The sequence below is a fragment of the Porites lutea genome, chromosome 10 (assembly GCF_958299795.1).
Source record: "Porites lutea chromosome 10, jaPorLute2.1, whole genome shotgun sequence".
NCBI lineage: Eukaryota > Metazoa > Cnidaria > Anthozoa > Scleractinia > Poritidae > Porites > Porites lutea.
The window spans coordinates 6,667,963-6,682,780 of NC_133210.1; the positions used below are offsets into that span (position 1 = coordinate 6,667,963).

The 14,818-nt window shown below is 38.4% G+C and overlaps 1 protein-coding gene and 1 long non-coding RNA gene across 2 annotated transcripts in view; both read left to right on the plus strand.

The window, feature by feature from the left end:
* The window catches only part of LOC140950873 (uncharacterized), a 373,771-nt gene that overhangs the window by 141,961 nt on the left and 216,992 nt on the right, over positions 1 to 14,818 (plus strand). The gene's annotated exons all lie outside the window — the stretch shown is intronic.
* LOC140950672 (neurexin-4-like) lies at positions 9,886 to 10,422 on the plus strand. The gene has a single exon (XM_073399920.1). The coding sequence runs from the start codon at positions 9,901 to 9,903 to the stop codon at positions 10,420 to 10,422; it is 522 nt and encodes a 173-aa protein (XP_073256021.1). The 5' UTR covers positions 9,886 to 9,900.

Below are 14,818 nucleotides of genomic sequence, written 5' to 3' on the forward strand. Positions count from 1 at the left end.
TTCATCTTTTCGACGGCTCAATCATTTGTTAAACATTGCTTAGAATGTAGTATCTGAAACTATTACCGCGCAGATACTACATCTGACTGCTACAACAGAATGACACAGAAATGCCGGTGCTCACATCTTGAATTGCAGGCAGCCGTTTGTAAGTCACGCAATCCAATTTAGCGGGGTGGAGAAGGGTGAAGTAGCAAACAGCCACAACGAGAACAACAGCAATAATTAAGGCTGATCACTATACTGGATAACTTTTCGTGCAGACACAAAAAGCTATCCGGTAAAGTATGAACACCTATCCCGTATGTGACTCTCCTGTTTAGAGATCGGCGCGTCGCAGCTTTGCGTTTCCCCCGGGGGGAGGGGGGGAGGTACTGCCTTATAAGAGGCTAATGGGGATGTGCCGCAGGATGGGGTTGCATTTTTACGACTGGATTGACCATAATGGGGTCGCATTTTCAATAGAGTTACTAGAATGGGGTCACACATTTTCGGATTTTTGGGGGTAAGACTGTTCGTCATATTTACGGTTAGCAAACGTACCAGAATGTTTTTACTGCAGACGGAAAGTAAAGTGGTCTCATTCAATCTAAAAAAATGGGTCAATTCATGAAAATAGAAAGTGAAAGTGAAAGTTGGGATGGCGAAAATTACATATTTGCTCAAAAGTGACTAAGATGGGGTCTATAATTGGCCACAATGGGGTAGGGGCTCTGAGAGGCCAGCGGCACATACCCAGCAAAAATTGACCCAAGTAACCCCCCGGGGCTTTTTCGGACCGAAATCACCCTTCTTTGCGTGAACAGAAGCCCTATCGGGTATGCTTTCTTTTTGTGCCTGCACAAAAGCTCTCCGGTATAGGAGTGATTGAAGACAATCTATAGCTTAAGATAGTGATACCCTTAGACACGGTCTTTCCCTGTTAAGATCCAAATACTGGTCATTTTGTTTATTCACAATTTTGGTCGTCAGCTCGCAGACTGGGTGACTTTATTAAACGGTATCAGGACCGTTATCAGCGCCATAACCTGCCGATAGAAGCCGTACTTGGAGTTGTTAAAGAACTTAGTACAAGTCTGCAGCTGCAATTCTGTAGAACAAACTCTAACATAAGCATGCATGCAGTCACAGTCTAGGGACCTCTGACATTAAGGTCATTTCCCAACCCTTCTCTTAGAATCATAGTAGTGGTGATGTTACGAGACAGCTCTTTAAAACTTCGTTATATTTTGCAAGCTATGTAACTATCGTATTTCCTCGAACAAGCGCCCCAGCTCGGCTAAAAGGAGAGGTGTTTATACTGGAAGAAGGGCGCTTAATAAGGGAGGCACTTGTTAACTTTTCCTTTCAACAAACGGTATTTCTATTTTGTATAAATGCATCTTAACGCGTTTGGTGGCCTGTCCTGTGCGTTCATTTTAACTCTTTCTGATTTAACCTATTACGTATCTGTGTACCGCATTTCCTCGGTAAGGGCCCATGCTCTAATAAGCGCCTGTCCCCGAATAAGCGCTCACCCCGTTGGTCATAATATCAAACAAGCGCCCCTATCGAATAAGCGCCCTCCCTCTACTCCTCATAACTTTTTTAAATAGTAGGAATACAAGAGGAATGGGACGATCTGCTTATTGATGACGAGGATAATCTCGAAGATAAAGAGCAAAGTGATAGCACGTAAATAGCGCGCGCACCGTGAAAGATCGTGACGTCATTACTACAAACTCTCTTGCAAACACAACTCTAGGCTGATTTAGCAACAGAAAGGGAGCGTCAGTTGACGACGGCGCGCGCAAATCAAACAACAGAGCGGCACATTGGCAACGAAAGTCGCGTTTAGTCCTTTCCGCGCGCTTTCCCGTCGTCAACTGACGTTCGCGTTCTGTTGCTAAATCAGCCCATCCAAAAGTCGGGTTTGCATGAGCTGTGACGTCACCATCTTTTGCAGTGCGCGCGCTATTCACGCAATCCCCGGCGGTGGGGTACTTCTAGAAAAACTGGGCGGGGTTGTGCGGCACGCCTCCTGAAACCTTTACCCTATTTCAGACCAAAATCTGAGATTTTTCCTACCCTATTTCAGACCTGATCCTTAAATCAATACCCTATTTCAGACCTGCCTTATAATCAGTTCCCTAGGTCAGACCAATGTTAAAGGCAATGTTTATACGCTTTGATTAAGTAGGATACAAAACTGTACTGTTACGGAACGTACCCGGTTGGCCTAAAACCCAAAGGGAAATGGTCTTATCGCCTAATTATGAAGAAGTAGCTTCTTCTAAAAAAACATACCCAGACCAAACTGGTCGAAATTGATACCCTTTTTTAGACCAAAAAAGATAAAAAACCATACTCTTTGGCGCCGCACGCACCTATATAGCAGATATAAGGGATTACCCCCCCCCCCCCCCTTCGGTACTCTTGTTTATAACAACCACTGTTTTAACGAATAAAAGGCACATGTCTCGAAGAATCTGTACAGAAAACTTTCATAACCTTTTTATACAAAACAAGAACTGATTACGCTCACAAAAATTTCGTGTACAACAGGTCGCAACTAGCAGCATATCCCTTTTGATTACCGCCTGCAACAATGATTCTTGCTTCTTTTTCATTTTTGAAACCCTGTTCGCAAATGAGACACGCGAGTTGTTAGTGTAACCAATAACGTTAATTTATAACGTTCGCGAAATAAGATGACCCAACGAAGGATACCTGTCAAAATAAAAGGAACAGAGGATTTTGTCGCCTGACAAAAAGCTCTAGGCATCTTTCAAGTTTTGGTAATTACAAAATTTTCCAATTTTTTGCAAAGGCCAAACTCTTTTTTTTGTCGCAGTGCGAACAGGTTTAGTTTTTTGTCGATGTTTATTATGATGTCGTAACTAACAACAGCGCTAGATTGTAGAGTGCCAGAGTGGTTACAGTAGAAACTAGACTTTAGCAAATATGAAGCAAGCAAGAAAGAAGAAAAAGGCCATTGGCACGATGACACCATTTTACTGCTACGACCAGAATCCTCAGGGTTTCGCTTTCTTGTATAAATCAGGACTTTTGATCTTGCTGGGATTACTAAATTTAAAAAAAATATATGAAAGTAAAATACGAAAAGGATTCTGGTCGTAGTAGTAAAGTAACGCCATCGTGCAAATGCGTAGTATTCGTTGATAAATCGGCTTTAAAAAAACTCTTTAGTCGTGTATAAAGGGTTTCCAGGTGTACTACATGTACTTTCAAGCACCACCACTCCTCCCCCGTGAAAATGCACATGACAGTATTGCGTGACGAGCAGCGTCGACATTATTGTGCCGTTGTAGCACCGGTCAGATATATACTTTCTTGCAGTGTAAAGCATTGTTTAACAAACGGCTAAGCCGTCGAAGAAGATGCAATCGTGATAAAATTCGCCTAAAACTGATCAAAGATTGGTATTCGACCTTTGAAGACGTCGAAAGTTGACGCGGTGTGTCGGGTGTGAGGTGTAAATTGCAGACGTTACAAACCAGAGGTCAAGCGACGAACGACCGGAAAATGGTGCTAAAATCATCTTTGGACCGGTTCTTTACTGCTCATAATAAGGTAAAAACATTTCGAAACGGCTTTCTATCTGCTTATTTTAACTTAATGTGGGTTTAGACAAGAGAAGGGACTAAATTTATGTCCGACTCGCAACTTCAAAGTTGACCACGGAAGGTCAAATACCTGAATTTTTAACAGATTTTGTAAAGCTCTCGCGTCGCTATTAATCATTTGCCCAAAGACATTTTTACAGGAATCTGTAGACCATCCTTCTAACATTCAACCACCAGCAGCTTAATCAATTTGAAGGTTTCGCACATGGTGAAAATTACGTTTTTTCACGCATTACTTTTACTGAACTAAATTGTATGCCTTCGAAATTAAATTATATTGTATACAAAGAACAGAGCACTATCTCCCCAAATCATTTTAACAGATATTTAGAAGTTGTAAAAGAAGACTGTGATGTTTTAAAGACGGGAGAGTTATCGGTTTTTGCACGCGAGGCTTTCAAACCCATGTAATAATTGAGTGCCTCAAATGACGATTTTAACGGATTTTGCTTATTTGCATTTATCTCTGAAATAAAAGGATATTTCACCGAAAAAACCATACAGTGATTTTAGTTAAACCCTAGCCTATCTAACATTAAAATATGAAAGAAATGGAATTTTCCACCCTTGCCGCGATATGTTTGATTTTTACGGACAGGCGCTCTTAAATCCTTTGATTTTTGTGCCTAAAAGGAAGCAAAATTAAAACAGTATAATGGATTGATTATAAATTTCATATAGATAATCAACTTATCGATTTCGTTTCTGCAGGAATATACTTACCTATAGACACACGAATTTCTTGTTCAGGAAATTTTACAGTATCTTTCATGTTTACTTTAGACTGAGAAAGCCCTTCATGACCCTTTCAGTCTTAGAACGCATACAGATTTAAGCAAACTAAATCTCTCTCTGGCATGTCAAAATGTTCGATACGATGATTTGCCAATTTCGACTGACTTACAATAGTGAAACCTGGGGTGTATACACCAAACCTGGATTTAAGGCGTGGGACAGCTCACACAAACACTCACCATTTTACATTACTGTTTAAAGTTTACGGTCATGCAAATAAAGCTAATTGTTGTTCTTGTTATCTTCTTAAAGGTTATTACATGTACATAGAAGCATCCAGTCCACGACAACTAGGTGATTTCATGAATGCAAAATTGTACAGTCCTCCGCTGAAATTCCAAGGGAACGCGTGCCTTAAATTCTATTACCATATGTCGGGTGAAAACATTGAAAGCTTGACAGTCACAATAAATGGGAAAATGGTATTTTCTGAGAGTGGCAATAAAGGAGACATGTGGAGAAAAGCCATCATAGATGCCTCATCTATTCTGGGATTGCATAGGGTAAGCGTTATTTTTGCCTTTCTAGCGTCTAAACCTTAATGAGATCATCAAAGATGACGTTGTTCCTTAAAGGCACTGTGATCGATAGTTGAAGCCCATCAGGGTTTGGACCATAAGAAGGGAATATTATTTGATCATTTTTTTGTAAATTCACTTCGGTGTACGTTCATGTCAAAATTTTCTCTTGAGGACAAATAATAATAACTAGAGATACGTGGATCGCAAGACTTCGCGTATGTAGCACTTCGGGGGAACGGCAGGAAGTAGGAAGAAAGGGAAATAAGGCAATAGGGAAGAAAATTTATAAATTAAAGAAACTTACGCTATATAAAGAAACAAAACAAAACTACAGAAACTAAAAAAAAAACTAAACCAAAAGGAAGAAAAAAAAAGAAGAAGAGAAATAGAAAAACAGCATCCGCCCGGAATCGAACTCGGGACCTTGTACCCGCCGGGTAGTTTCATTACATACACCACGCCAAGTGGAAACATACTATAAAGGTGGCGATAATATTTTATTTAAAGCCTTTCTCCTAAAACTTCCGCGGGGCGGAAGGGCGCCCTGTATAAAATTAATCGAGCCCTAGTAAACACGAATTCAAAGATATTTTTCAGGAGAATGACTGTTTATGTCTAAAAAGACCTTAGGCGACAGGGCTTTCCAAGTGCCTGCACCGACTCTATGGAACAAACTTCCAAGTGCATTAAGGATGGAAACAAGCTTAAGGCCTTTTAAAGCCAAACTAAAAACTTTACTTTTTAAAGAAGCCCATGATTTATAGATTTAGGACTATGAATGACTTGCCGATTAACGTTAAGATGATTTTAATTTATTAGTTTCAATACATTTTTTAATCGAATCTTATAATTGCCTTTTTAATTGTGTATATAGAGAGATTTAAACTAAATTTTTAGGGGTTTTTTAGGAAATTTTACGTATAATTTTTCATTTATTTTAAATTTATTTATTTATTTTATTTTTTATTTTTTATTGTTGTTAGTGCTTATTAGATCATATATTTGAATGCTATTTTGCGCCTAATAAATAATAAATTATTATTATTATTATTATTATGTTTTGACGGTAACAAACCCAGCTTAAACGCATTTCTTTGCATCGCATACGGTGGCTCGTCTGCGAGCAAAACATGTGTTTTGTTACCTCGATTTTCGCTTATATCTTCAGGCTAATGATCCAAATCGCTTTCATTTGCTCTTACAAGTACTTTTACATTCGAAATTCATGACAAAAAGCACTAAGACACTCTTCGCCTGAAACACAAAATGCTCCGCGGCGTCACACACTAGATGACGTCAAGGCGAACACCAAGCGATATACAGATTCATATAGAAATATGGGGCGTCCATTACAGCTGGCTAAGACCGCGCGCGCTGCGCCCGCGACGAGATTATAATCTCTCTTCGCGAGGAATAATAATAATAATAATAATAATAATAATAATAATAATAATTAAACTTATAGATGTATCGGTACCATCTCTCCGAAACACCTTGACGAAAGTGATTGCAAAGCTCTCAAAATACAAAGATCTAGAGATTAAAACCAACGAGAATATGGGGAAAGAAGACAGAGACTGTGTCGGTTATTGTTGGTGCGCTGGGACTTATTAGTTGGGGAAAGGACCAGAATTTAGGAAAGATCCCTGGAGCCAGTAACATTAATGAGCTTCAAAAGATCATCATCCTAGGAAAGGCGCACATACTGAGAAGGTTTCTGTCCAACAAATAAAAAACTCCCCTGGTACCTCAGGACCAAGGATTGGCCCTAGTTCTAGGAGAGTGTAGGAAGCAATTAATAGTACTGAAAACGTTTATTATAATAAATAAATGATAATAATAATAACTAATAATAATAATAGTAACAACAGTTATTTCTATAGCGTCATTTCCATTGCTGCTAATGGCGCTTTACAACAACAATTACTTTAAAAAAATACATTGTTTTAAAATTGAAAATTAAGCTTAGAGTTAAAATTTACAATAACTTTAAAATGAATAAAGGATCATGAACAAAATCAAATGCAAATCAAATACAAACGTAGGAAATATGTTACTTGGATGATTATAAATTAAAAGCCTTCTTGAAAAGATAACTTTTAACTAAATGTTTAAAGTCATTAGGACCACTGTAGCACCTTTTACATTCTGAGGCAATTCGCTCCATAGAGTAGGGGCTGCGGATGCCGAGAGAGCTCTGTAGTAGCCATACGTTCTTAAAAAATGGGACATATCAACGATACGATTACTATCCAATAGAGGATCTCAGGTTCCTACTCGGTGGGTACTACTTAACTAATTCGGAGAGTTAAGTTGGAACAAAAAGTTATTCAGCGCCTTACTGTGTCTGTGTCTACTAGAAAAAGGTATTTTTAGCACGACCTTAGAAAAAATCTAGAGCAATTAGCGACCGTTTTAAAGCCACCAAGTACAATGCCAAACTGCAGTAACTAGCAAGGGTTATATTTTGTGGTTGAATAGGATGAAGAGGCTAAGAGGTAAACGAAAATATCGAATTGGATAATAAGATGCGCTTTGAAAAGGCAAATGTTGTCATAGAATCGGATGACAGTATTCACGAGGCAGATGAAGTCATCTAATCGGATACTAGGGCTCAAAAGAGGCAATTCAAGTCGTGGAATCGGATGATGAGGTTCAAGACACAAATGAAGAGGTTCGAATGGGACAATGATTCTCAAGATGAGAGAGATGAGGGGGTTGAATCGGATGTAGTCTACAGCTGATAAAGGGAGCCTATTCCTGAGGAGGCGATCAAGCTATTACAGTGATTCAGTTATCAAGAGTTATTTTTCCTAATTCATAACTGACGTGCTATGTTCAACGTTGAATAATAGCGTTTGGTATTAGCACGTTATAAAGGGTAACAAGAGCCATAATGGGTAAATATAAAAGTGTTCGCACAAAACGTTATTCGCCATAATAACAGACTTGCTTTTTGACCTTTTTCCTAAACAAAGTGGTGTTGGAACAAATTGAGACTGCAAACACTATTATCTCCCCAGTTTTGGTCTCGAATTACAAATGATTCCCCTAATGTTTTCCTAAAAATCCAGTACACCCCCCACCCCCCTTCATGTCATAAATAATGACTGGTCCCTTACTTTAGTCAGGAGCATTCTGTACTTTCTTGTTGGAAAAAAAAAAGTTGACTTGACTCCTACCGTTTTTATATTGCGCCTTACTCAGTTAAATATACTAAGATTAAATACGTATAAAATGTCTAAAAGTAATGTATCATTCGGCAAAATTCACTATTGTTTATTCAGTGTAGATATCACTTAGCGTTTCTCAGGGGATCTGTATCGCTATCAGACATTTCCTTATTATTATTTTTTTTAACTGTAATGAGGTCGCTGTGATTTCTTTTATAATAAATTTTTTAAACATCCCTTGCCTGTCCTTTTTTTTTTTAGGTTTTAAGGTCGGATAAAGACGAACCTTTCGGACTTATTACTCCATTGACATTATGTTTTTTACGTGATAGCTTGAAGTGACTGCGTTTCCTTCAACAATATCTGAAATCTTGTTTATTCACAAAAATATCTATTTTAAGACATGAATTAACCAGTGTTAGGAATACCTTTTTCTGTGTGTGTAATATGTAATCATTCTATTTTTTTTCTTCAATAATTTTCTATTTGTATTTATTTTTGTAATCTTTTTAATTTTGCTTTTTATTTTGTTTTGCTTTGTTTTCCTCAGTATGTACTGTGTACTAGTGTATTTAGCTTTCTACTGACGTTAACTAGTGTATTGTATCGATTATGTAATCTTATGTACCGTTTTTGGAATTACTAATAAAGTTAATTAATGATAAAAAGTATATATACGTATTATGTTTTTAACAGGTGATATTTGAAGGCGTAGTTGGAAGCAGTCATCTTGACGCTGGTGACATAGCAATTGACGACTTCTCCTTGACAGCAGACACAGAAGCGTCTTGTGACGGTAAGAATTTTGACTGAAGGAGCACTGGGACGTTATTCGAAAAAATGAAAACGTCGCAACAAACAGAAATTTGCAAGGGTATGATGGAAGAAAAAAAGTTGAAGAAATGATGGAGTTTTGTCAAGAACAACACTTATGCTTGCATGGAATTTGTTTGCAGTTAATTTTAACAGTTATATATTCTACGAGAACGCACGGTAATTCAAGCAAGAGACCAAACTTTCTAATCATTTATCGGCGATACGAAACACCTTTAGGTGAAACCGTAGTTGACCTCATAAACGCACGGGGAGTTTATTTAATTTTAGGGGTCCAAAAAGGGGCGTTTAAAAGATAGGAAGCGTTTAAAAGAGAGAGAGCCGTTTATTCTCAAAAGTGCAATAATAAGTTCGAAAAAATAATATACTTTCGGCAAAAATATCAAGAGAGTTTTAGAATACCGGAATATCCACTTCATCAATTAATACGTCTAGGCCGTGTATAGAGACACATATCACTCTTTCAATTCAGAATCCTCGCTCAGGGTTATTGTGTTGCCATCGTTATAAGTCTATCCTTACTTTCAACTTGATATTGAACAAGATGAAGTACGCAAAGCATTGTTAATCAAGCAAGAAACTGAATGAATTGGATGATTTTTTTCCTTTTTGCTAATTCCTAGTATTTTGGAGTAATTCTTATAGGGGGCGTCTATTATTTTAGACAGGGGGCGTTTACTAGACAGGGGCGTCTAATACAACTTTAACGGCGTAGAGGGGGCGTTTATTCCTCGCGAAGCGTGTGCTAACTTTTTATATTATTTTTTACGCACAATGTAATGTCTAGCTTGTTTTAAATAATTATTTTCCTTTCTCTCTTTCTTTCATCTAGCCGCATTACCTAAAACATGCAGTGAAATAAAATACAACAACAGAAAAGCCCCAAGTGGCAATTATGTTATCGATCCCGATGGAGTTGGGGGCTACAAGTCTTTTGCTGTTCACTGCGACATGACAGACAAGAATGAAGTTGGCGTAACAGTTGTCGGTCACGACAGTGAAGGCAGAACTCTAGTTAACGGCTATGAAGGAAAAGGAAGCTACGTACGTGATGTCCATTACGAAGGGTCAGGGCTAACTAGCAACCCACAATTGTTTGGCCTTCTGAATGTCGCTGCACATTGTGAGCAATTTATCAAGTATGAATGCTATCACGCACTTCTTCTGGATAATGGTAAACCATATAGCTGGTGGGTATCGCGTGACTCCAAGAAAATGACCTACTGGGGTGGAGCCAGCCCAGCTGACTCCTACAAGTGCGCATGCGGGGTGACCAATACATGTGCAGACATCAAAAGTGGATGCAACTGTGATAAAAATGATAAAGCCTGGCGTGAGGACAGCGGTCTTCTAACTCAAAAGAATGACCTGCCAGTTTTACAGTTAAGATTTGGAGATACAGGAACTGATTTTGAGAGAGGTTATCATACCCTTGGGAAACTCAAGTGTTACGGAATAGCTTCTGTGCATTGAAAGTTAATACCAAAAAAAACACGAGTAAACGTGTTTGTTCTCAGTTGACTTGCACCCAGTGTGGGCGGGTTTGAGATCAGTCTCATCTCCAGAGATTTCCTAATCCTGAAGACAAGGTTGAGATCTGTTCTCATGCAGGGCTTCAGGAGCTTACACAAGGCTGATGACTTTTTAGAGGATTTTTAATTTAAAAAATTACCTTAATGTTAACGCAGCAAGAGATCGAAAGAGGTTGTTCCATATGTTTCATTTTCAATTATATGTATTCTTCTTTGCATAGCAGGCTTTAGCTAATTTTAAAACAAAATGTAAGTAGTTTTCCATCTATGAACGTAGAGACTGCAGTTGCCTGAGAATTGGTTTTGACTGTTATTATTGCATTGCAATTGTAAACGCATTAGCTGAAGCGTGTTATTAATTTTAATGATAGCGATATTTATAAGTAATGGTATCAGAACTAAGTGGAGTACAATTCAGGGACCATCGGGCGAGTAATTTAAGGCCGATTTGAAATTACGAGCACGATTGAACCCTGCATTTTACGACAAGAATTCTTATTGCCAAAGAGCAGCAGTGAGCGAAAGTTCCAAAGCAGTTGATCTCGAAGCGAAGTAACATAAGGTAGTGTAAGGTAACTTACTTAATTACTTACGTAATGCAGATTATAGAATGCGTTGTTTTCGAGTGTTGAAATCACAGGCGGCCCAAACTCACGTTACGAGGAAATGGAGTAAAGGAAATTACACACCGTAGGTGACGACGCGTGACCTTTGTGCTGAACGAAGCGCCGGTGTCAAGTTACAAGGGACCGTTGAAAATAAGAGAAATAAAATACTGAGATCTGCGAACGCTAAATAACGTCTTGTGAACGGAGTAACAGTGGTTATGCAATAAAGCCAAAAAATCCAGTAAGACAACAAGCAGACACCAAAACACAGTGGAATACATCACAGACAGGTAAGTCTTTTTTACTCATTTCATTGATGGAAAATTAGGTTTAACGTTATTAAGTGTTCGCCGATCTCAGTATTTTATTTCTCGTACAAAGTCTCTTATTTTCAACGGTCGCCTACTATAACGCGACACCGTCCGTCCAGCACAGGTCACGCGTCACCTATGGTATGTATTAAATTACTTCACGCCCTTGGCCTCGTAACGTGAGTTTGGGCAGCCTGTGTTGAAATGTGAAATGTGAATTGATCTGATTTACTAAACCGAGGCCACTTGGTTCTAAACTAGGTTAAGCTGATCCAGCGCTACTGCCGATTTTCAATTCTGTTTTAAGACTTAATGATGAAGACTCCTGTAAATTCGTTCTCTCCTAAATCTTAACTCAGGGGCACCCAGCGTCAATTTTTGGAAAAATCTGTTCGGAAGACGATTTGAGATCCAGAATTTTCGGAACATTTGTCGTAAAATTGGTATAAAATTTTATAATTGCCCATTTTTAACGGATTTTTACCCTAAACACCTAGATTTTTCGGGAGCCTTTATCTGGCTACAATTTTCGAAAAGGTAAGTTTTGGTCCCTATTATTTTCGGATCACTAGACTTTCAGCTAGGAAACCGAAACAGATAAAAAATTTTTAGGGGATAAAAATTTTCCTATACCGTTTAAATACTAAAATACGTTCAACAATGCTATGTTTAAGTGGTTTTGAACTATAATCTCGTTGGTTGCCCCTGCTTAACTTAGGCTGCTTTTGTACGACTACGATTGCAACTAATTGCCAAATTCCACGTGTTATGGAGGACGTACACAGGCGACGACAATTGGAGAAGGACTCTTAATCCTCTTCAATACTAACAACCGTGCTAATTTTCTGGGCCCACTTCAGTCGAAGACCGATTAGCGCTAACCCAAGGTTAATTTTTAATCCGCGTTTCTTTTCCTTTTGTTCAAAAGCATTTAGCCTTGCTACAAGTCCACCTCATGAGTTTCTTAGCGAGCGGACCGAGCTTTATTTTAGGCCGCGAAGCGGCCAAGCGAGCGACGAATTCACGAGAGGACAAAGGACTTTTTTGAAAGTCTAAAAAGCATTTTCTGGGATAGTTTCCTCAGTTTATTCTTTTTAGAGCTTTTTATTCTTTTTTGGGTTCGCTTAACCCACCTTTCAACAACCCTGCCCTGGTTAAGGAAAAAAAAATTGGGAAAATGAAACTTTCCGTTGAGTCTATTTTCTTACACTAGGCTGAATCCTTAAAGTTTCCCTAATACCATAAGACAGCCAAAATATAGTCATATGTGCATTGGCGGGTAATTAGGGCTGAGAAGTGGAAAATTACTCATTCAAAATAATAGTTTAAAGAGGTAAATATAGTTAAGGTGTTAGAGTTCCTTCTTAAAGCCATTAGCCCAGAAAAGCTTTTGCAAAACGTTATTTGGTCTTTCACCACACAGGGTGCCAGAGGTTTTTTTCCCATTGGAATCCACGAAAGCGAGTAGCCAAGCTGCGAGGAAATATAATCTCTCGCCGACCAGGCTCCGGTTGTTCAAACGATGGATTGCGCTATCCACCGGATAAATCACTATCCAGTGAATAAGTATTAGGGAAACTGATTGCGTTATCCACTAGATAGAGATTTAAGCAGTGGCTAGCTTTATCCACGTTTTGAACAACTGGGCCAGCACTTTAGCACTTTGCACAAAGGAAAAATAGCGCCGCTAATTTTCCTTCTTCCCTTTCCATGAGACCCCGCGCGCGCCTTAACCTAATCCCCAATCTTCTCTCACCCCCAAAACACATAAATAACGCTGGGTACGAGTCTGAGATATAACTATGACAAAGGACGGTTTGTTTGTTTGTTTGTTTTTTAATGACCCTGAGGCACCATCGCTTAACTGACGGACAAACAAAGGAGTACCGCGACGTTAATGACTTATCAGGTCATGCAGTCATTCATTGGTCAAACCATTTACATGGTTACAATATGAAATGAGAAATGCCAAAGTATAAAGCAAGTCAAGTGCGTAACAATGTTATTTTAATTATACTGATAGCGTTACAGGTATTTCAGCCATTCTATATCTAATACGGATTTTGCAAAGCATTAAAACAATAGTTAAATATGTGATCCCTAGATTCTTATTTAAACCTCTCCGTTTATAATTTACACTACTGACAGTAATAAATACAATCGTTTACGAAAAATTCGCCTTGCACTAAAAACAACTTCGGTGAAATCCAACATAACGGTTGATCTTCAGCTATCTTCTCAGTTAGTGGCTAACTTTTAAGGCTCGTCATTCAGTTAAAACCTTAATCACTGTTAATAGCTGTACGTTAATAGCTCTATACTTCTTTGATCGCATACGCTAATTGCTGGAAATCCTACTCAGTCCAGCTCTTTTTTTCTGCGTGAAAGATTAGTCTATACTAGCTAAGTAAAAATCTTAACACTCTATAAGGGAGATTAACATTCCTGGATGATGGGCTCCTGATTAGATCTGGAGGGCCTTACTGTTACACTTTTTCTTTTTTTTTTTTTTTTACAGTTAAAGCTCTTTTTATGTTTGTTATAATTCTTTCAGTGTTTTCTTAGCTTAGTATCTAAGTCAATAAGTATGCATTTACTGTTTATACTCGTTCCGTCTTAAGCTGTCCGATTATTGGGGATGCCCCTTCTTCTCCATATCAATCAGCACTAGCTAAAGGAGGTACGTTGTAATACGGACGATCTTCATTGTGTTTGTTTACATTCAAATATGGTGCATCCCTTTCCATTATCGCCTCCAGTTTTTCGATCAAACGGTAGAAACTGGGACGAATGTAAGGGTCTTCGTTCCAACAGTCAGAAATCAGCTCATATCTGTTATGAATAGGAAAAAAATAGAACCATTCAATGCTAATTAACTAGAGCTCCAGTCAATTATTAGACCGTGTCAATATATAAGCCACTTTATAGCTTGTATGTTTTGTTTTCCCAATAGAGTTCCCAGGAGAATTTGACCCTTTGTCTACTATGCATACATATGAATTTGAATAACATGAAATTCGAAAGAAACAGTTCCTTGGAGTATTATCACATGACCTGTATTGGGAAACAAAACATATAGGCGAAAGGGGTCTATTGGAATGAAAGAAAATTTTTTAGTAGGAAAGGCCTCTTAGCTTCATGAGTTGAGACCCGGGAAGGCTCCGCCCCGAGATCCAGCCCCTTACCATTGTGTATATTATTCTTTTTTGACAGAGAAGGTACCCCTTTGCTATACATTCTACTGATAAGTGGTACTGTACCCCTTTCACGTATCTAGTTCAGAGAACTTTTTATCCCTTTTAACAGCTGTAAAAGCATTTCCTTTTAAATATGAGCTAGATCACGAAAATAGAACATTTTCTCGACTTTTTCACAGCCAAAAATTTTTCCGTAGCCCCCTTAAGTCATTTTACAGACC

Coding starts and splice junctions, on each gene's coding strand:
- LOC140950672 (XM_073399920.1), top strand. CDS start 9,901: ATGACAGACAAGAATGAAGTTGGCGTAACAGTTGTCGGTCACGACAGT.